The sequence below is a fragment of the Pezoporus occidentalis genome, unplaced genomic scaffold (assembly GCF_034315485.1).
Source record: "Pezoporus occidentalis ecotype Australia unplaced genomic scaffold, CSIRO_AGI_Poc_V1 ctg17, whole genome shotgun sequence".
Lineage (NCBI taxonomy): Eukaryota > Metazoa > Chordata > Aves > Psittaciformes > Psittacidae > Pezoporus > Pezoporus occidentalis.
The window spans coordinates 2,358,725-2,381,507 of NW_026913531.1; the positions used below are offsets into that span (position 1 = coordinate 2,358,725).

Sequence of the window (22,783 nt, forward strand, 5' to 3'; positions counted from 1 at the left end):
TGCAAAATACACTTAGGGTCAGCTTTCAGTTCAAAAAAAGGACTTGAAAATAACACAAAGGAATTTAATCTGAACGACTGCACAAAGAGAGAACCCTTCAGTGAAAATATGAGAATATTGCTATTGACAGAAGCGGGGAGGAAAACTGCCAGTTTTCTTGATATATAATTATCAAGAATAATCAAATTGCCATGGGTAACGCCAGAAGAGATGCAAACCTCCTTTGGGTCCCTGAATGAAGTCCTAATGTAACATTTCCTCAGATTGGCACAGCCTGGTTCCCTCCTGGACGAGCAGTGTCTCAGCAGCTTCCCAGCCGGAACGTTTGCAGGGGGAGGTCTTGGTTCTGGCCCGAAGCAGCATTACGTGTTTACTCTATAACTGGCTGACCCAAACAAGTCAAATATCCCCCTGAATCAGGAGAGCTGAATCCAGCATAAATCAGCTGAGCTTCTCGCATGCCAGAAAACCTTTGGCTAAGCAGTTAGGACAGGTCTACAGCAGAGCCAAAGAACTGGCTTATAATTTTGTGGTCTCAGTCATACTTCAGAAATTAAACTGATAATCCTCCATCTTACTTTAAAAATAAACCTTTCTGCCTCACTTAATCCTGTCTCTAAACATACTTGGGCCAGATCTGCAGTGCCCAGAGAGAAAGCCATCGGTTCCAGCTCCTCAGGCTTATTCTCCAGGCATTCCCAGGGGCTGTACAACTAGCAGAGCTGTCTCTTGGAGTACCCTTTGGGTACCGGTTCTTCTTTGATGAGCCACATCTGTGACACAGGTTCCTTAGGGACGCCGACAGCCAGCCAGATTTGGGGCAGATTTGGCACTGGATGAAGAACAGGTTGAACTGGCTTTCAATGTGACAGCCAGGACACAAAGGTGGATCAGGGCCAAATTGCCCTCATGCTGAGCTGAGTGCAGCAAACCCTCTGATCTCGATAAGCTCAATATATTTATTCTTTTTTCTTTCAAATTAACCTGTCCTGTTTTGCTTCATTCTTCTTCCATTTTTCAAAATCTGATTTCTTTTTTGTTTGCCCACCTGCCTCTGTCTTTTTCTTCATATTTTTTGTTGTTGTTGTTTCTTTGTTTCCAACAGTGGACTTTATTAATGCTTCCTTCATTGTTTATGGCATTCCTGACATTACTTTACTAACTCATACTTTACCAACTCATACTTTACCATACAGTATAACATCTTTCTTTTTCTATTCATGCTGTATTTTTCCCCCAAATGCAGTCCCTTCTGAGATCAATATGTTCCCCCGAAATCCCTTAAATGATGTAACAAAACATTCATTGGAAATAGTTTGACCCAGGTGCAATGTCTTATCTGTTGCCATTAAATAGCTGTTTGGCTTTGACAGGATATATAACCAGTTTGTGTTGAATAGACTTGGTTTTAAGTTGGTATTCAGCTCTCCTAGCATAGACAGGGATGCATTGTCTTTCTTCCTACCACTGTTTTCTTATACTGTTTCAGATTACAATGATACATGCTTTGTCTCCTTTTGTATTCCAAAGCACTAACATTTTTTATGTTGCTTGATTTTACTGGGTAACACTGAAAGGAACATAACCTTGGATGAGATTGTTGTGGAAAAACAAAACCAACTTTCCCTGACATCCCACAAAAGAAAACTTTTATTGTTTTATTATTCTGTCGAGGAATTATTGTCCAATTCTACTTTAGAGTTTCCAGACATCATAATTAAAAAGTGGATGTGGGCTCAGAAAAATGTCCCATTGTTATTTTGGGTCAATTGCTAACTCAAAACACTCTCTGATAAGAACACCAAGAGGACTCCATGAAGAAGTGGTGCTGGGATCTCTGTTACAGCATAATGGCTCTGAGAGGGACATTCCTGCAGAGCAGGTGAGTCTCGTCCTACCAGCCCAGACAGTAAGCAGGGCTCATTTCTTAGCAGGCTGGATTATGACTGAGCAATGAAACAATGAATAATCAATGCCCTCTCTTGCAATATTATACTAATGCTCTTTCCTGACTGACCACTGCTTGTGTTGATTTTAGCAAGTTCAGTATTGTAGAGTAAGATTCAATCACTCAAGCTTCACCAAACTGGGATGCAAATGGCTCATCTAACCTCTTTGGACATCTATTTTAGAATGGGATAGCTCAAATCCTAAATGTGCTTATTTCTCTTAATTGATTATAAGGGGAGTCTAAACAGATAGCTCACATAAGGCAGAAGGGGTGGACTAGATGAACTTTCCAATCCAAACCATTCCATGATTGTATGATCTGAATTTCTATCTTGTAGAGCATTGCATTTGGCCAGATGAGTCCCATCCAGACAGATTTCTCTTTGTTTTATTTAAAAATGGATGAGGAAACTTCAGGAGGCTACAGAACATTTTAAGGAAATAAGTTTTGCAACCTCAAAGACAATAAGTATGTTTTAGAGGCAAACCCATTTTAGCAGCAAGCTGGTAATAGTCTGAATTACTTCACTGGTTCAGTCCTATTTAAACAGGCATGATAACATATAATCATAGTTCTTCAGTTTTATTCCTTAGTGCTTTAGGAAATGAAGACAAATTGCCTGAGCAAATAGAAGAGCTATTCACCTCAGATCCAGATGAAACTCTTATGTCTATGTTCCTCACTGCAGACGACATTTTCTTATTGATTTTAATGACACCATGATTTTAACAAAAAGTCAAATGTATCATACATCGTTATTTTGATGCAAGAGGAGAGCATTTTGAGGGCTATATCCAGACCAGGCTGTAGACAACAAGAATTTAGATATATTAACGCCTTGCTTCTATACGTCTGTCTGTCCGGGAGTAGCATACAGGAACAGACTGGTCTCCAAGCCAGTGTACATTGTGTCAATCTTGTGTAGATTCTCATCACAAGTCCATAGCAGTAATGCTTGAAGCTAACTACTTCTGGCAGCAAGGGTAAGCTGTAATTTCCTGTTCATGTTCGTCCATTAAGCATCCAAAGCCGTAAACCCCCTCTCTATGGGAGACCCTCTGGTCCTTTGTTCAAAGAGAAGAGCATTCCTTCTTATGGGAAGGAGAAGGAAGAAGAGGAAGATGCAATTGTCTCTGGATTTTGCCCCTACACTCACAATTTTTTCTGTAGTGATGATCCAAGAGTTCAGCTTCCAACCCATGATCTGCATGATTTAGTCTCAGCTTCCAGGATTTTAGATCATGGGTAAGATATGCACAGAAAAAAAAGCCAGTCTGGGGAGGAGGAGGAACCAGAAGCCAGCGTTTTTCCTTCCAGTGAGTATGGCTGGGTTGGAGTCATGCTTCTTCTCTGGTCCAACAAAGTTTGAATTCTTCTGGCACAGTTTCTGAGGTTCAGCAAAAGGAAGGGCAAGTGCCAGAGCTGTCTGGTAGCTAGATGGCTTTTCCTGGGAGATACATGAATTGCTGAAAGCAGCCCTCGCTGCTTGGCCTGATGGTCTGAGTGCTAGGGAGAGGGTGGGAGACAGGTCAGAAACTTTTCCTCTGAATGCATGTTAAAGAAAAGTGGTTGCTGCAGATTAATTTATCTGAACCCAGTCCTACCAGTATACGTTATAGGCAAAGGTCTCTGTTCAAAGGAAGCTTTTAATCTATTTATAAGCAACACTTGCCTGGTTCTGTCAAGATGGGAGCAGTCTGGGAATGCTCTGAGACAGTCATGGACATTTGAGGGGTCTTAAAGTGGAAGAGCATGGTACATGGTTTTCTCTTCAGAGCAGCTGTCTGAAGGTGTTTAAAGTTGCTGCTAAAGATGAAGATGGGTCCCAGCAGGACTGGTGGGAACAAGGAGGCCCCAGTACACAGCTGTGAGGCCATCAGTGGGAAACCTCAGCAGATCTCTGTGGGCATCATTAGGCATCTTCATACCTTAAAAAATCTGCACCCTGATGACATCTACTTTCTGCCAGGGAGGTGCCTGGGCCAGCAGCTCCCTGGGGCCAGGACCACATGGATTCTCCAGAGGTGACAGCCAGGGACCTTCCCACAGCCCCAGCCAGGAGCAGAGCAGCCAGGGACATTGGGGCAGCCCCAGCCCCAGGCATCGAGCACCTCCCTGGGGATGGGAATGGGCTGAGGCCAGGCCAGGACATGGTCCCATGGTTGGGCCCAGCTCAGTGGTACCCCGTGGCCAATCAGGGCATAGATGTGGGGAGCTGGGCACTGACCCTGCTGTGGCATCATCGTTCCAATGGGGCTGACATGGGGTTTGGACTGTGGGCAGGGGGGGCTGGGCAGGAACAGTCAGGGCTGTCTGTGCCTCAGGGCCCCAACGCTTGCAAGCATTTGTCAGTCCAAAGGTGGGTATGGTTTGTATTGCTGCTGCTATGTTACCCTCTGCTGTCCACCCACTGATGGGGAGCACACCGCTTGTCTTAGCCATACTAGTCCCACTCACATGGCTTTTGTGTGCATCCTGCTTCCACATAGGCTTGGATTTCACCCTTGCTTCATAATTCCAAAACACGTGCCACTAAACCCAACTCTAGTATGCACTCTAAGCATCATTTGGGCCTGAGAGTGACCATCTCAGCGGCCAGGATATTGATTTAAATGTCCCTGAAGGGATATGTGGCTTTCTTATTTGCTGAAAGTTAGTCCCTGTGCTTCTCACAAGTAACAAACCCCTGACCATATACACTGTATTGAGTGTCAAACCGACCTGTGACACTCCTAATGGAAACAGGCTGCTTCACTGCAAAGCAGCCTGGGGCATGTGATTCCCTGGACCATTCAGCCACTGCAAGATTGTTTTTGGTGACTGCTATGGGTGGCATAGCTCATGTGGACACACTGGACAGTGAACTCAGAATCTCAAGGTGACTTAGATGCTATCTTCAGTCAAAAGAAACTCCTCAGAAACATAAACAAAGATGTTTACTCCAAATAAAAATTCACATTCACATCATTAAATCTTATGAAGTATAAGGAGGTTGTTTTGAAAATTGTGAAGCATCAGTGTGCTGCCATTTTCATCAGACATGCCTGGGCCATGCATGTATCTCTGAATGTGCCAAGTCAAATATCCTTCTATCTGCAAAGGGTTTGATTTGGCTGGTGACACGGTTCTGACACTTCCACAGTTTCATTTTCTCCCGATCTGGCAGTAGAGGCTCATAGAAAACCCCAAACCGATAATCTGGAAAACAAAGAAATTTTTGGTATTACTTGGCAGTCCTGGAAATCCCAGGATGCAACTGATACCCAGTGAGAACATTTTGTTTGCAAATGTCTTGGATTTACATGCAGGCTAAATGTGCTATGCAGAAGACCTTTTCCAATCTAATTTTTGAAGAACTTGAAGACTCTAGAATATAGCTGTTTTAATGAAATCACTATGCACCACAGGTAAGGCTGTGGACATGACGGAATTTATTTCATTTGAATTTCAAATTAATTTCATTTGAATTTCATTTCAAATGAAAAACATTTCATTTGTTTAAAGGATGGATCACCTCTGTGGATGGAGAACTCTGTAGCTCTGGGAGTTTAAAATGCAGTTGTTTGTCAGCTGCAATGGAGCAGCAAACACTGAGAAGTTCAATCAAATTTGACAAAAATTTGATTTTTCAATCTGTAAGACAGTTGGAGGAACTTTCTGATTTCATTGTGCATTCTAAGGGTTTTCTCCATTTGAAATCTCTCTTCTTTTCTACTGCCACTTTCTTTTATGCAAATATATGTGTAAAGGCATACATGTGAATATGTATACATGCATACATCTATCCACAAACCCCACCATTCTGAGTGGCAAGTGATCATGCAACAGATATTTTGTATTCATTGGTAATAGATTTGGGATAGAAACATTGAGTCCATTAAAAGAAACTGTTGCTTGAAATATAAACTTCAGTAGGGTCACTTTCTGTAGTGGGAATTTCTGTATGGAATTCCACAGCCTGGCACAGACAGCTGGTGAGATCAGATGATCAGAAAGCTTCCTTCTAGATTTAAAATTAACCAGTCTGCGAAGGTGTCTCAAAAAGTGGAAAGTGTCCAATTGACACTTATGAAAATACCAGGATGATTCATTTATTTAAGGAAAAGACAGTAGAGAGAATATGGAACACAGGGGTACCGCAAAGAGACGGGGATGGACTCACAGCTGAAAGAAGCTGACAGGATTTCCCTAATATACCATGCCCTCATTTTCACTTGTGCCGTTCTACTTGGTATCATTTACACTAACAGAATGAGCTGAAACCATTTGTAGCCCACAAATGGCTTCAAAGAGCAGGCAGCGTGTGTGTGTAACAATAGGGAAGAGTACTTTTCTTTGTCCCCTTCTTTTTATCTGGGGTTTTCTGGAGCAGAAAGATGGCTAAGCACGTGGCCTTTGATTTGCAATTACTTGAGAAATCATAATATGTTAGTATCTTTGGAAAGGCTGAATGTTTATCAAGTGTAAATTGCCAGCTGACAATTTGTACCAGCTGAGGCTCATATTGTTTATTCATGCTGTTTTCTAATCCTTTTATGATTGGGAGAGGCAGCCACCACAGAAAATGCCAACTGGGGAACAGGGAAGAATGTTGGCCAGTGAACTGAAGGCTGCAACTCATGTAACTGCAGTAACTAGAGCAAAGAGACTCATAACTTACCTTTGGGAAACAGATGCAATTTTAAAATTCTTTTATATTTTAAAAGGCCTTTTAATATAGGTGTATTTCACCTATTCCCCCCCCTCCCCCAAGTCTACATAGAGGTGACCTCCCACGTATAGCACCTTAAATAACAAGAAGCCGGTGCTGCGCAAGAGGTCAGTGGCCTGTCCTCTCCCAGTGCTGCAGCTGCGTAACGTTTCCCCACCTACTATAATTTTCCTGGAAATGTATTTTTGAGTTGGGGCTCTTGCCCACTCTTCTACCACGAGGAGCAATCCTCTGCCAATGTTGTTAAGAAGCTTTCACTTGGAATGACAGACTGAACTCTGCACAGCAATCTTCGTCATTTCTGCTTTTCCCTCAAACAGGGACAGGCGAGAAGGGAAACCACAGAGGAATAGTGAAAAGAAAGAAAATGCCTGAAGAAATCAACATGATGAAATCCCCTGTTTCTTTGTCATTTTCTCCTAATCAAAGCCTATCATTCACCAAGTCACTGCCTGGATAAACTCACTGGTTTTACTCCTCTCTTCAGAGAAAATTTTGCATCTTATTCTTCAGTGTATGCTGAAGCAATTAAAATAAAGAGCTCACATACGCTGCATATTTTACGCACAGGACTATATGGAGCAGCACAGGTGTTCACTCAGGCATATTCACTCATCATCTTGATAGCTAAACTATGCCTCAGAATAAAATTTTTGTACCATAATTTCTCTGTGAAAAGAATTTGAAGTCTAGGGGCTAAGCTTTCTTATGACTTTTTCCTCAAGCAAAGAAGGGAAAGGTAAGGAAAAGACCAGATATGCTGCCTTGTGTCTTCCTGGGGCTGGGTATCCACATACCCCTCTCTCAACAAGGCTCATTGTCAAGGCACAGCCTGGCTCCAGACTCTCAAATCTTTGCAGAAAAAGTCCCATGTGAAACACTTATACAGGCAGCAGGGTGGTCTGATCTCAGCTGAAGTTAGACACTCAGCAGCCGTATACTGTTTATATGGAATAACTGTAAGATTACAGCTAAGGTAAGAGGTGGTTTTCCCTTGTCTCTTAATTGAGCAAGCCAGGTGTTTTAATCCCATTCCCAGTGTATTTCTAGGTAGAAAATATTGCTTGTCAGCTACTAAATATTTTAATGGTGTGTACTGATACCTCAATAACGGCCAGTCCAAAAGCAATCCCCATAATTATGAGCAGATGGTCTTTAAGGTAATCGATAATCACATCTCCACAAGGCTGAAAAATAAGAAAAAATGATTAATTATAGGCAAGCAATGTTATCCTAAGGTTTTTTGGAATGCATCTTCTAAAATAGATCCTCTCACAGTCTCTCGCTTTCTCTCTGTGCTAAAGAAATTCTATTTGAATTTACTTTGACTTGTTGCTAACAAACACAAAGAACACAGCTATATGTACCTTGTGCTCTGAGGAAGATATCTAGTTTTTGCCTTCCTAAATATGAATATGAATTTAGTAGCTGACTATAAAAGGGTGAAGTTTCAAATGAAAACATACAGCTGCCATGTCTAATGTTTGTATTATTTTAATTGACAAGGAAAGAAGCATTTATTCTTACTTTCATTTGGTAATTGTTTGCTGCTAGGAAAGAGCCAGTGCAGATCTGAGAGAGAACTCTAGCTTCCCACTAGTCTGATCCTTGGATTTGAAGCTTCAAAGCTTATTGTTATAATCGGGCTCAACTAACAACATTCAGATATAAAACCTATATTTAAAAATAGTTTTGACAAATGTTTAGTGGTCTTAGACTAGGGCTGGGAGGAAGAGAAGTTCTGTGAAGTTCTGTGCAGACCTACTCTCCTTTTTAATAAATGCATACATCTGTTCTTATAATGACTACATCTTCTCCAGGCATTGACAATACTCCTTTAACTACTGACTGCAGGGAAGGCCAAGTAAGGCATAAATCCATCAACTACAGTACTGTTCCAACACTATGACTACCTTCCCCCAAATACAGTTATGTTATTTCACCATATTTCCTCCTTCACAGTAAGCACATGGGTCTTCTCCTTCCAGTTCTTCTAAAACTCCTTTGATTTAGGCTGACTCAGAACTGTACTGAATTCCAAATCTTTTTTCCTGGATCAACAAGAGTTGAATGTCTTTACTAGAATCTAACACCACCATGAAATCTATGTGTTCATGTGAACAATATCTTGCACCTGCAGCAATTTCACTGATGGCTTCTCATGTGTCCTTTGAGAGTTTGCCTGAGGCCAAAGAGACATTAAAATGTGGCCAAAACAGCTTATTTCCAGATTGGCTTCTGGCATCCTCTATTTAACCAGACTGTTCCCTTGCTTTAAAACACTGTTTGCTTCTGTGGGACTGCACAGGGAGGAAATTAGTGCCCAGGCAGGACCTGGCTAGGAGGCTCTGTATTTAGAAAAGTATACAACCAGAATGGATGCTTGCTAAAATCTGCTTTGTGCTAGGTGCGGATCAGCACGCTTTGTACCACCAGCATTCTAAAAATGCAGCTATTTTGTGCTAGTTTTCCACTTTCCCCCCCATACTTTTCTTTGTGTGCACAGAGTCCAAATTTCCATATGAGGAGACAGATAAATCTTCAAATTAATTAACTGAGACCTCTGCTGCCCACCTGCCAATTTCTTAGTATGCTTTCTTGTTGCCTGTCATCAGGCATTTTTGCCTTATAATTATATTAATGCCACAAGCTTTTTAAAAGGCTGTAGTTGTTGGAAATTACACTTTGAGTATGCTACCATGAAGCCTACAAACAGGTAAGGTTTCCTTCCAGCAGATCCTTCAAAGTGAGTGTGGGGGTTTTTTATTAAAGGACTATAAAACCCCAAAGGTCTTGCATTCAATGTGTTCATTTTTCAATATCCCTTAGCCCTTTGAAAGCCTCTGAGTCAATATGTCTACCACCAGAATGAGCCTGGGTGGGAACATAACCTTCTGATGGAAGAATGAGAGCCAAAGGGTAGCTGATGTGCTCCTCTGACCCAGAGTCATACCCTGACAACAAATAGTTTTCCTCTATAGTAACCATGCAGGCTGCTGAGGTCCTAAGGGCACTGCACTGCACAGCTAAAATAAATAGAGACACCCCAGGAAAAGGAAGCAGCAGCATATTTTATGTATGCACACTGATTTTGTAACAGATGGCACAAGGCAATTCTGGTTAATGAAGAGAAGGCAAATCTTTGACTTTTTGGAAAGATACAGAACTGCTGACTGTGCCTGTCACCAAAGACAACCTTGGGTTAAAACTTCTCTGGGGAAAGAAGAGTGGAAGGTTATATTTTTTCTTACGTTTTTATAAACATATCTGCCTTGATAGTAGGTGCAGAGATCTGATGAGCTCTTCAGTTCACACTCACAGATTTTATTGTTACCAATATTTTTTCCCCAGTCGGAAGGTCCATTCAGCAAACCACAGCACTGGTTCTGCAAGGAGTAAATGAAATGGAGAGATGAGTTAAAAAATGGTTCATTTGCAGTTCAAGGAGAGGGAGTTGAGAGGAATAATGAAGGAGAAATTTCCTTTCATCTTTTACCATGTGGCACTTGTCCTAAATTGTTATGTCACAAACACCATTTACATTTTTATACCAGTTATAAGAAGGTAAGTATAAAAGTATAAAAAAAAAAAAAAAAAAGAAGAAAAAAGGAAAAAAGACCAGATTTTCAGTATACAGTGCTCAAAAACATTAATATGCTATAAAGCTAGTAATTGTCAATGCTGGAACGGAACTGGAACATGGAACAAAGCTGGGCATAGCATTTTCTGAGAATCAATCCTTCTTTCTACAGGTTGTACTTGCAGAAGGTAAGTAACAGCTCCAATAGCATCCACACCCTGAAAAAACAGGCAATAAATGTAAAATTCAGGCATATAAAACTCTGAAATCTAGAAAAATAACCACCTTGAAAGATGGTTAGCCCTTTAAATGAGGAATGGACTGAGGAGGCCTTGGCTCCATTTGTGATTTGTGAAACCTAAACCAGGTGCAGTTTCACTTCATGTTCCACTTTATTCAAGCCACTAAAGCTCAGGGGTGCAGACTTGAGTTTGAGGTCCCCCCTGTTTTAAAAAGCAGCTGGAAATGTTCACATAATTCTGTATAAAAGCAAAGGCCGTGGGACATAATAAAGCAATCCTGGGGTATTTAAAAATTAATACAGTAATTATGGGATTTTTCATTTTGCTCACCCTTCAATAATATCTCCAGGGAGCTGCTTATTATATCAGAAAAAATAAACTGGCTCAGAAGCAGAGGACAGGGCTGGAGGTGGAATGGGGAAGGAGAAGTGGAAGTAATGTAAGCCACTCAAATATTGTTTCTTGCTTCTTTTGTTTCACACCAGCAGCCTTTAAAAATACAGGAATTCTTTATCCTACCCATTAAAGGCATCACCCATTAGGACTAAAATAAAAGAATAACAGCAGGCACTCTCAGTGTATAGACGCAGGCACTAATGGGAGGGACAGGGGTTTACACCATCAGTAGTATCGGTGAGATTCAAGGGTACTCTCTGGGTGATACCCAGGAGCAAGGTAACACTAAGTGCCTACCTTCTGGGGTCCTGCCAGTGGGGGAAGCCAGGACATTAGCACAGTGATAACAAACCACCCTTTCATCATCTGTTTTCTTCCTGTTACTTACACTGTAAAGTGTGGTATTTAATCATTTCATTGCAATAGGATATTCCAAATGAAATACACTCCTGAATTTTTTCTTATCCCTGGAGCAATCTCTCCAGAGTCCCGGCTAGTTCTTAGTTAGGTGATACAGTGAAGGAGTAATGTCCCTTCAGAAGGGAAAGATGTTAGAAAGGAGCAGGCAGTCTTTTCATGGAAGACCTTAGCTAACTGCCAGTCTCGCATGTTGTGTGTCCTTGGTCCCTTGCTCTTATAAATGCTATTGTGCAGAGAAATCATCACAGAAAGCCCATGCCACATCGAAAGAGCAGAAGCCCCTTGTATAGTGCTTTAACTTGCATTTAATTCAGACCCGTCCCCATCTTCAGGGAATGAAATTCAAATCTATGGCAAAGTAGCCCTAAAATGAAGCACAGACAAACACTAGAGATGGAACATATAGCAACAACCCCTGCCCTTTGTTACATTTTAATTACCATTGTCTGAAACTCCTGGAGCTTCTCTTGAAGCACTTTAGATTCTTCTGTAGAACTTTGCAATGTATTCACACTCTCCTGGAGAGTCTCTTTAAGGGATGTTTCAATCTGCAAATCCAAATGTTTTATTAGTTTTGGGGTAGAAATAAAACTTTGGGAAGACTTCAGTGAAAATGTAGAATAACACTGTACCTGAGATCGGTACACTGCTCCTAAAATACCTCCTGTGACCTGGAGGATCAGGATCAGAAGCAGCCCAATAAAAAACTAGGAAGAAAAAAGAAGGGTGAGAAAACTGCAGTACTTTTGACCAAGATGGTATCATTTCCTCTAAGTGAATGTTAAGCTTTCATGTACTTGAATAGCCATGTAGGTAAAATGAACTGAAATTCCAGCCAGACCTATTCCAGTTATTCCTTCTTTGGCAATGAGAAAAGGGGGTGCTTGAGACAGAGTGTGCTCAGCTAATAACTGGAGGAGTGGCACAATGGACACTGTGTGGGTGATAGGTGTTGGGCGGGAGGACAGGGAGGACATTCTAGGGAGACCAGCAAAGGGAGCCACTGGGAATTTAGGAAATTAAATGGGATAGGTTAGAGGGAGGACTGGCGGAGGGAACTTAGGAGATGACTGGATGGAAAAAAAAAAACCCTAGTGACATGTTTGGGGCTCTCTGGACCCTGTTTTCCAGCTGAGGAGACCACCCATCATTTTTTCTGTGCTAGAATTCAGAAGGGGCTCAAGCACAAGGTAAGGAATGAAAACACATGATTATAATCAAGCTTATGGTTCAACAAAAAGGTCCTCATCCTCATATGATTCTATTTGCTAAGACCTTATCCATCAAATGTAGCTGTTGGCTGTTAAAGATATCCAAATGTTTTTCTTTCCTACCAACATCAGCATGCACCGGCTCTCCTTTATGGCTCCACAGCATCCCAGAAACCCAAGAATCATAATGATGGAGCCCACGGCTATCAGTAGATCAACCCCTGCAAACACACTGCTGTCTATCTCCAACTCCTGAAAAAAAGAGGGGAAGAAATCTTTCAGCCACAAGAAGTAGTTTCTAGAAGCTTCTGTATCCCTCAAATCAAGGTAATTACTTCATAACCAACAAATACATTGATTAGCAACCACGGAGAAATAAACAGACCTCCAATGCCCCTTTCTTAATTGTTTTGTTGTGGAGTTCAGTAGAACCTGGCTTTCCACAGTCTTTGTCTCTGCACAAGATGAAAGTCAACTTCACAGAGTAAATAAAGATCTCTTGTCTTTAAAGTGGCTTTTAGTTAGTTTTCAGTCAATGAATCTTCACTTTTTACTGGAAGTAGCAAAATTGATTATCTTGAAATCTCTCCTACATTAACCAAGTGTTAAAGAAACAAAATCTCTGCCATTAAAAGGCCAGGAACATACTCTGTGGCTGCTCCTGAGTGAACACTTTTCAGAGCAATGCTGGATATACTAGAGAAATACTTAGATGTATTTTCCAAAGCAGCTTTCTTTTCCTTTTTTTTTTTTCCAGCATGATCTCTAATATTACCCTCAAGGATGAAGACTGTATTTTGATATGTGGGACATTCAACTAAACAATTCATATACCTCAATATTATTAAATATCAAATTATTCAGTTCCCACAGGACTGACTAAGGCCAAAGGCCAAAATAGAGAAAAATGTTCAAAGAATATTTTCCCATGTGGCTGGTGCCAAGATTAGCAAAAATGTCTGGAAGTTGTCACATTTATCTTCTGATGGAAATTGCGAAGGTATATAGACAAGAATAATTTGAAGAATGTGTTGTTCTTTCCTATTCCAAGTTGGACTGAACCTCCTGTTATTTATTCTTAGAAAGCTCTATTCATCTACAACCAAATCCTTATGGTCTGTTCAATTATTACTCAGGCAAAACATACATTGATTTTGAATGGGAACTTTGCCTGCCTAGAGGCAAAAATGTGAGAAAATGCTTTCAATTTTAGTCCCTACTCCTAATGCATATTTTTGGGGAAGTACAAAGTGTCATTTTAGGAAACCAGTTTTGGATACACTTAAGTGTGCTTTTCTTAATAGGAAATCTTCCCCAAATTAAGAACGGATAATAGCAGTTATGGTTTTCCTAGCTCCATTGTACCATCTGAGCCATCATACTAGAGATGGTCAACTAGTAAGGATGGAAAATTTAGCTTCTTATAAAATGTTGATTGAGGAGTGCAAGTTGTCATTCTTCCTCTTCCACAGCAGGGAACAGCAGAGCTCTCCACCATGACCTGATTTACCCCATGGCACAACATCATCATGAACTGAGTTCTATTGCATCCATTCTGCCAAACATAAGACATCTGGGACTGGCTAAGAGCAACAGTGTCAGCAGCCAAATGGCAGGAAATATATAAAGCTATCTTCTTATCTCCACCATCTTTTTGTTTCCAGATAGGAAAATACTGGCTTAAAAGTTATTGTTCTTAACTGACAGACTGCAGTAGAGCAACAGGTGAGTGATCTGAAGATCTGCAACTTAATCTATACTAAAGAATTAGGCTGAAAGCTGAAAAACATGCTTCCATATCACATTTTTTTTCACTTCTATGGCCAGAAAATCTTTTTGGATATAGAAGCAAACAAGTTACATTTTCAAATTCGTTTACATTTGTATGGCTCAAATTCACAAGAAGAAATACACCGCTTATACCTTAGGGTCAGTTTGTTCTTCCTGTTAATATAACAAAGCACTGACATACGAAGATTGCACAGAGAATTGTACAGTGCCTTCTAGAGAATCAGTTACAAGCTGTGAACTCAGCTTCTCTCAAGGGGGACAGAAAACATGTGAGTCAGAGGCCAGTGGCACTGGGAGCATGCTTGGCAAAAGGCTGGCAGAGCCCACAGGGTGAAGGGCCTTTGCAGCAACAGGACCAGCCTCTGCTGCGTGTCTGCAAGATCAAGGGCTCCTCAAAACTGCACTATCCCTAGGTTTGCAGAAAAGGAAAGTCACTAAGCCTGACGTAATTTAATAACCCAGATAAAATCCATGAGGGGAAGTCAGGGACTTTCTTCTCCCCTCCAGGACTGTTAGGACATTTTAATCAGAAGTAAAGGGGTTTGAGTCTCTAAAGCTCTTTTTATATTAATATGAGGAGGAAAGGGTAAAGTGTTTTTAAGTAGCCACTGAAAATAAAAGCGAAAAATCCTTGCTGCCTTTCAAAGTTGCGGTTACTAGTAAAATAATAATTGTGTTATTGAAGAGAGAGAGAAAGGTAAAAATATTCCCTCCAAACATATGGAAGTAAACCTAGGAATGTATATGACTGTACTATTCTAATAGGGAAAGACACTGAAAAGTCTAGGAGCCGCAGGGCTCCTCATTATTCTCTCTAACGCTGAAATCAATATCAAACCCATTACTAGTTTTCATTAGAGGAGAGAGAGAGGCACGTCTTCCAGCAGAAATCTGTTGCATCTGCAAGAACCTACATTAATAACACTAGACGACACTTCTTGTAGTCATATGTCTCTGCTTGCATCAATTACTTTATCCAAATACCTGCACCATCTTGTTTAATCTTAGACATCATAAAATGCATCAATCTTTACCCACACAAACCACTTCAACGAAAACATAAAAAGTCTGTGGAAATGAAGTTTGGAACTGAAAGTGTATGCAGTGGTTTCCACATTTGACATGGTTCTGGTATGGCTGTATTCATTTACCTGCTGAGCATCTTTGCTAACACGTATCCATATAGAGACTCCCAAAATAATGGAACCACACACCTGCAGGAGAAAATAAAGAATGTTTAGAAAGAGCAGCAATTTTAGATTAACATTCAGCATCCAAATTGCACCAGATGCTGGCCAAAATTCTGAAATCTTTTGCTTGGCAAAGTGAAAGAAACATGATTTGCTGGAGAATAGAACATTGATTTGTATCCAGGAAACTTCTTCAGTTATGCACCAAATCCCTGATGTTTCTGTCTCAGAGGACTCCACATTTCCTTGATGATTTATACATGTGGTTGGGAAGCACACAGAAATTCTGTTAGATGAGAGAGGAATATAAATTGGTATTGTATGTATATAACATGACTGTAAAGAACATTGTTTCTTGGATAATGGAAACACATGAGATTTGATAAGGGATGTTTGTACAAATGTTGTTTCTAGAATTATTCAAGACGTGTCTAGGGACATACTCTCTATGGTAAAACTATCAGGAACATTTCTAAATAAAGTCTTTTTGTTGTTTCTATTGCAACAATATCTGGCCATCTCCAATCCTTTGAACATACCTTCTGTAAAACACCTATAGTTATAATTTTCATTACATTTCTACAGAAAAATCAGTCATGTACATTAGAAAGTTAGACAGTGATGACTTGCTTTAAGATGCTGAAATCAGGGCAGATGAATCCCATGTCTAAATGCATAATCAGGTCTAAACCCTAATCACTAGTTGTTCTCCTGTTTCGTTGATTGTTGAGGTACCATTCCACTATATGCCATTTACTCTATTTCTAACCTTGTCTGTGAGGATTCTTATACAGAATTTCTCTTCATTAAGTGCTGGAGACAGGTAGTTAAGAGTTTGATTAGATGAAAGGATTATGCCTTCTGAGATGACTGGTAGGAAAGAGATACCACTGAAGACCAGGGTGTAGTCATATTTAGAATTATCTTCCTGTATGTCACTAACACTCAAGTCATAAAAGGCCCTGAAATGTTGTTTTTAGCTTCCCATGAAGACTGAGACTATTCCTAACCTTTTAAAATTAGAAGAGCTATTTTTATATGTTTTAGATAATTTTTCCTAAAAAATACTTTCCCCGCAAAAGATTTCACATAATATTTAGCATCAAAGACCATAATGACTTTAGCAGATTATTTAATATGGAACAGAGCCAGCACTCAGACATGAGTACCACACATTTTCCTGTTCTAAGTAAAGTTTCTACAAGTACATTTTAAACATGAAAAGGAAAGTCGTACGATCGATGACAACTGTACCATGTTATCAAATTTAACTAGAGCTCCCCACTGAAACCTTCTGAATTCCACTAAATCTGACTGGAAACTGATGGTATCATATGACTGTATATTTGGGTCTTGTTCAGCAGCGCTATGTGAGACATGTGGCTATGCAACAGACAACATGATCTCATTAATGTGAAAATTTCCACGCAAGCAGCTATTGCTACAAATCCAAACAGATTCTGGCCCACTGCCTTATTTGTTACAGAGGACCTCCCATAAAAATACAGCACAGTAGTAGAAATAAATATAGCTGAATATACAGGAACTTAGCAATCGGATGGGAATGCTACAATATTTACTTAATTCAAAAAAAGAAACATCATTAATAAATGAAAATTTTTAGTAAGGTTCATATATTTTCATTATAAAAATAGAGCTGGTTTAGGTTAACAAAAAATGGTTCATTTCAATAAAATCTTAATGTTCTGTTTCTGTTTATTTTCAGAATATACAAGTTGTACCCAAACACACAAAGAAAAGTTTTGGAATAACAAATCAAAATGGCTTGTTCCCAAAGGGTCCATGTTGAACTTTTGAAGTTTGCTGGAATATTCCATCCTAATTATTAAGTTTTCTTAAAACAAAGTTTCAACTAAAGAAATTTTCATTTCAAGAAATTTCATTGTTAATAAACAAGTATTTTCCAATGGAATAAAAAAAGTTTCTTTGAAATAGTCCTCAACTATTTTTCCAAAACTTGATGGCTATTGTAGCTTCGCCTCAACCCTCAACCAAGAATCAGTGGCCTTGTCACAAGTTTCATAAACTGATCAGGAACAGGACTGTTGTCCCTCAAATTCAACCGGTCCTTCTCTTCTTGAGCCCTTCAGTCTTAGTGTGATGAAGAAATAGAGCCTAGTTAAATTAATATCACCTCAGATGAGCCTACTGTGACTCTGGACCAGTGCTGTATCAAGACTCTGCATTTCTCAGACACAGGAATACCAAATCTATGGGGAATTCCCTCCACTGGCACACATTTTAAGCAACCAGTGTAAGGGTATCAGGAGGAGCTTTCTACAAGGTTGCTCTCATTCATGAAAACATCTGACTGGAATACTTTCTTAAGATACCTGAAATTGACAGTGTTAGGAAGGTCCCACAGAGAATATGGTCTATGGTTCATCATACCTGATAAGCCTGTGTTGTTGCTTTCAGAGATTGAGATGTTTAGATGTAAGGTATGGGGAAGGGGCCACTTCAGTTGTAGATGAGACTGCCAGCCTGCTATCAAAAACTGGTCAAAGATTGCTCTGTTACTGATGGATTGCCACAGATTAGGATCAGAAATCAATATTTAGTGAAAAAAAACACAGTCATTCTACAATTTTGTATGATGTGAAGTAGCAGCAGGTAAGACTGGATATCCTGCAAACTTGGAAAAGGGGAAAGAGGAAAAATCTGATCTATATGTCAGGTTTAATGCACAAAACTGATTTCATTATTAATTTAAGGACCATTAAAAGCTCCATATAGGCACTCAGCTCCAAAGCACAGGTTTTCAAAAGCCCATGCTCAGCTTTCTTCCACCAAACTGGGAGGATGAAAACTCCTGCACACGCTCATGGGGCTGTAGATTCCCAGGGGGCACGCTTCACGTAGTGAAGCCAGAGTCATTTTACAGAGCTAGCTTAGACCGTTTTAGGAGTTACATACTTAGTGCTGTGCTCTAATTGGTGCTAAGACAAAGGCATAAGAAGGCTGGAAAACCCATTCCCAAATCCCCTAAGAAGGGACACTCCCATAGAGATAGCAGTGGGCTTAAAATGAAAGGACACCAAGTAAATATGCAGCTGTAGCTCTTATCTAGTTAAGGTTAAAGTCACCTTCATTTCCCACTATCAGTTTAATTTTGCCACTTGCCAACTGCCTTGTGCACCAGGGAGAGTAGGTGAGGGAACAGTGGTGGTAAAAACATCACTGTTTCCTGTACTTTACTACAGCAATTTAATGATTAGCAGGAATTAGAGAAAGGAACATGAATAAAAGAATTCAGCTTCATTGTACTCTGTCAGCAAATGTTCCTGTTTGCACCACACCTGTTCTTCCCTATCTTGGTAGTGCTAAACCTCTTTTAAAACAAATAAGTATAGCTACATTCCTGGCCTCTTCTGTCCCAACTATGCAGTCACATGCACAGAAAATGCCCTCAGCATATTCTTCCCCAGAACAGAGTAATGATTTTCCTACCTTTGGCACAAAGAGAGGTTTGGGAAGTTTGTTCCCCACCTTCTTGTTTCCTGAGCTTTCCAGACTTCCCCAGGATCACAGCCTCTGTTTTTAGCTAAGAAATTCATGCTGCCACTGGAGTCTTAGGCATGGGGCATTATTAACATGTTCATTCCAGGAGTAGTTTGGAGTTTTTCTGACGCTATTCTGAGACATTTGCCTATGTTTTTGCTCACAGTAAATACATATGAATGTGGACAGGATAAACTCCTTGAGGGACAAGAATTCCAAGTCAGAAACTATGGACTCTTTTAAATACCATTGCAGAAAAACTTCAGCAGAGATGTCAGACATCTTTAATTTGCCTTGGTGGAGATGAAGTGAGAAGGGGAGGGGGAGGCAGTTGAAACCATCACTGGCATGTGAGGAATTTCCTTGTGATGTCCACAAGTGATCAAATAATTCTGCTAATTCTTCTCATTTTGGCCAGCCACAAGTTTTCCAAGGCTACTGTTTGTGGTCCCTTTTAAATGGTATCACTTTTTCACTTGAAAAAAGTACCTCTTGAGGAAAAGCCCATAATGTGAGTAGTAGTTCTGCTTCTGATTTCAGCGAACTTCTGGTGAACCTGAGAAATCTCTGTCAGGAAAGCTGATAATGAGGCTAAATGAACCATGAAAGAAATGTTCTTCAAGTCAAACCTTTCCACATCTTCCAAGACCTGAGATTCTTGCAAACCAGCTGAGATGTTTCAAATTCAAATGACACCCAGAGACCTGCCTGCTGCCCAGTGCTGAATCTGCCTTGATACAGCTATTGGCAGTACTGCCAGCCCATACCATTTTAAGAACATTTACTGTCCACCATCAGAAACTAATTACGACATTGAATGTAACTCCATATCCGAGGAAGGATATGAAAAACATTTATCAATTAGGAGGCTAAAAATACAAGTGAATTTTTTGTATCTCCTGCTGAAACTACATTCTCTGGATTATGCCATTTGGATTTAAGCAGCAGACCATAAAAGCAACAAAATGCAGCATTCTAAGTAGAGAGCCTGATATCTTCTGACTGAAATTAGTGATGTCTTTTGACATAAGGGTCATGATATGGGCAGGGGACAGACTTAAGGCTGGTCTACTTTCGAATGCAGAGGGAAAGGTATTTTGAAGGAAAAAGACAATGGGAAAGGCAAAAGTTAAACATATTCTCCCCTCCTTAATTTAGAATCATGCTCTGGTTCCACTTATGCTCTATTTTCTTTACAATTCCTTCAACTACAGCTTTCAGGGGCACATTTCATGCATCACTAATAACAACTTAAACCCCAGCTTACCCAAAATAAGAAGTTGAAGATGAACATCGAGTACTTCATGCAGCTGCTTACACCCGCCATTTTCAACACGCTGAGACAAAAACAAGCACTGCAGAAGAAGCTTTCCTGAAAACTTGACCTTGATATAGAAGTTGTTGCTGTGTCTTCAAAAAAACTGTCAAACCACGTCAAATACACTGTGCTTCGCCACTGAAAGCAAACCCTGTGACCAGGGCACTGACAATTATTTAAATAGCTCGTATTCCACAAGTAAACATTAACCAGAGTGTAGGGGAAGCATTGTGAGGTATTATCACTGAGTCTCCAGACTCTTATTGTGTCCTTGTGATTTGTACTTTCCTGCAGTGCAGTTAGTCTTGTCCTACACCTCAAAAGTAAATAGATAATGCAGGAAAAGTCATAGTTTCAAGAGAAAGGGAAGTGAGCATAAAAAAGTTTTATAGACCTGCTTTTAAGAGGTGGAAGTGACTGTGTTTCTTAATGCTTTTAAGTTACAGGGTTTACTCGACCATTGCCAACATTCATTCAGTCACATTCACTCTCCCACTCCAAATGCACAACTGGAATAAAGGGATGGGTCTGAGTTACCCCATGAGAGGAATGGCAAGGAATCTGCTGCCATTTTCTCACTCTCGGTGTCTACTTCAGATCCTTTTCCTCTTCCTCACTAGATCAGGACCTGAGGAACCTGAGCACTGTGGTGCACAAAGCGTTCTGTTGTGCAGGTTTCCAAAAATGTTGTGAACTCCAGAACAGAACTGCAGTTCTGGAATCAAGAGTGAGGATACGGCTCAGCAACAGGAGCTAGATTAAACCCAGAGGACAAGGCAATAAACCTGCTTCACTGGTTTTGGTTTATGTCTTGTTTGTTTTCTTTTGTGCTCTTCAAGCTAGGAATCCTGAGGGGAAAACAAAAGTATCTTTGCTCTGGTTTTTAGTATCAGCCCACTTTCTGGAGAAGCCCCATATAGCAGTCCTTAGAAGGATGAGGGTCAGACAAAGGTTCTCCCCTGAGTTTGCCATAAAAAAAGAAGCTTTATTTTCCAGGAGAGCACAAAGGATTTAAATGTGAGAGATTAAGATCATGCTGTACTGAACTGATTTATGAAGCTCCCTAGGCCCAAGCCCATTTTTCAGCCTTCACTGTCAGTTCCCATTCTTCAGTTCTTCTGTCTGTATTTGGAAAAAAAAAGAAAGTGTCAGCATATAGAGCACCTGCAGATGGTGACAAAAAGATGTAACTTAGAGCCTGGCTTTTGGAGGATCCACAAAAAACAGTCTGCTCTACACTGAAAACAACTTCCTCTAGCTGCTCTTTCAACCAGTTTTTAATGAAGGTGTGATGTTGTAATGTGTCCATGCACTTTCATTAATTATATTTAAACAGACACAAACAATCCCATTTTTATGAGTGGGTCTGTACCTGCCTTTGACTTTCTGGGCTCCTTTCTGGAGTAATACTCATTTTTCTAACTCTAGGCAATTGGCTGACTGAGTAGCTTATTTCACAATACCGCCCTGAATCTGAGAATGTTCCTAAAAATAATTGCGCTCATGAAATACAGATTTTGTAAGGACTGGGAGAAACAACTATGTGGTATGGTTTAGATCTAAAGCACTCAACAAATAAGTAAGTTGAGAAATGTGGGCGTCATTATGGAGGGATGCCATAGCCACAGATGAATCATGACAAAAGTTTAAAGGGCTGTATAAAATTGTATGAAAAGGGCCATGAAGGGTAAGAAGGGAACCACAGATGATGCAGGATTTCAAGAAGTATCAGTATTTGTATCAGTAAAGTAAGTTTATTGAAAGTGGAGTTGGGAAACAACATTTTATAGCAAATGCTACACAGCTATAAATCTTCACACACATTACATGCTCATTAAAGGAGGCTTGAGCTGTAGCACTGTTGTCTGTGAGATGCTTAGCCCAGGCATTCAGTCACAAATGTCCGAGGGAAGCTGTCCTAGGGCAGTATTAATATAGAAAGCCAGAATGAGCATTCACACACACACACCCACACACACTGGCCCATCAAAAAAGGCCAGTGTGCGAAGACCTTTCACATGCAAGAGGCTCGCTGCCTCTTTGCCTCCCCACTTTCCCTCACAGCACTCTTGGATTCTGGGCAGGTAGGGATCTGTGCCAGCAGTGCCCGGGAATGACTCCCAGAAGGATATACAGTCATGGATTGTTGGAGGACCCTAGGCCTGTCTTGGGGCAGAGAGTTCCACAGCATCTCTGGACCTTTCCCCAGCCTCCATCCTCAGGAGGTGTAAGCACAGCACAGCTGAGTTTCTCATTCATCCTAGGATGTTTAAACAGCTGAAGATAGATATGATTTAGATCTGAAACCTGTTTTCATTACAATTTTATACTTATGGCTGTGGATGTTGAAGAAATTTGCCAGAACTTCTGAGGTTTCTTTTTTAAATATACCTATTGAACATTACACAGAAGCAGGTTCTGGTAAGATCCCGGTTCCTACACCCTCAAAAT

The 22,783-nt window shown here is 40.4% G+C and overlaps 1 protein-coding gene across 1 annotated transcript; it reads right to left on the minus strand.

Annotated features, from left to right (window-relative positions):
• Positions 1-4,869: 4,869 nt before the first annotated feature.
• TSPAN8 (tetraspanin 8) lies at positions 4,870-20,582 on the minus strand. The gene is made up of 8 exons (XM_062613734.1): positions 20,282-20,582; positions 15,454-15,516; positions 12,635-12,763; positions 11,933-12,007; positions 11,741-11,848; positions 9,914-10,048; positions 7,766-7,849; positions 4,870-5,149 (listed from the first exon to the last, which is right to left on the minus strand). Exons 1-8 carry the CDS (start codon positions 20,339-20,341, stop codon positions 5,096-5,098), a joined length of 708 nt encoding a protein of 235 aa, XP_062469718.1. The 5' UTR covers positions 20,342-20,582; the 3' UTR covers positions 4,870-5,095.
• Between the last annotated feature and the right edge of the window lie 2,201 nt (positions 20,583-22,783).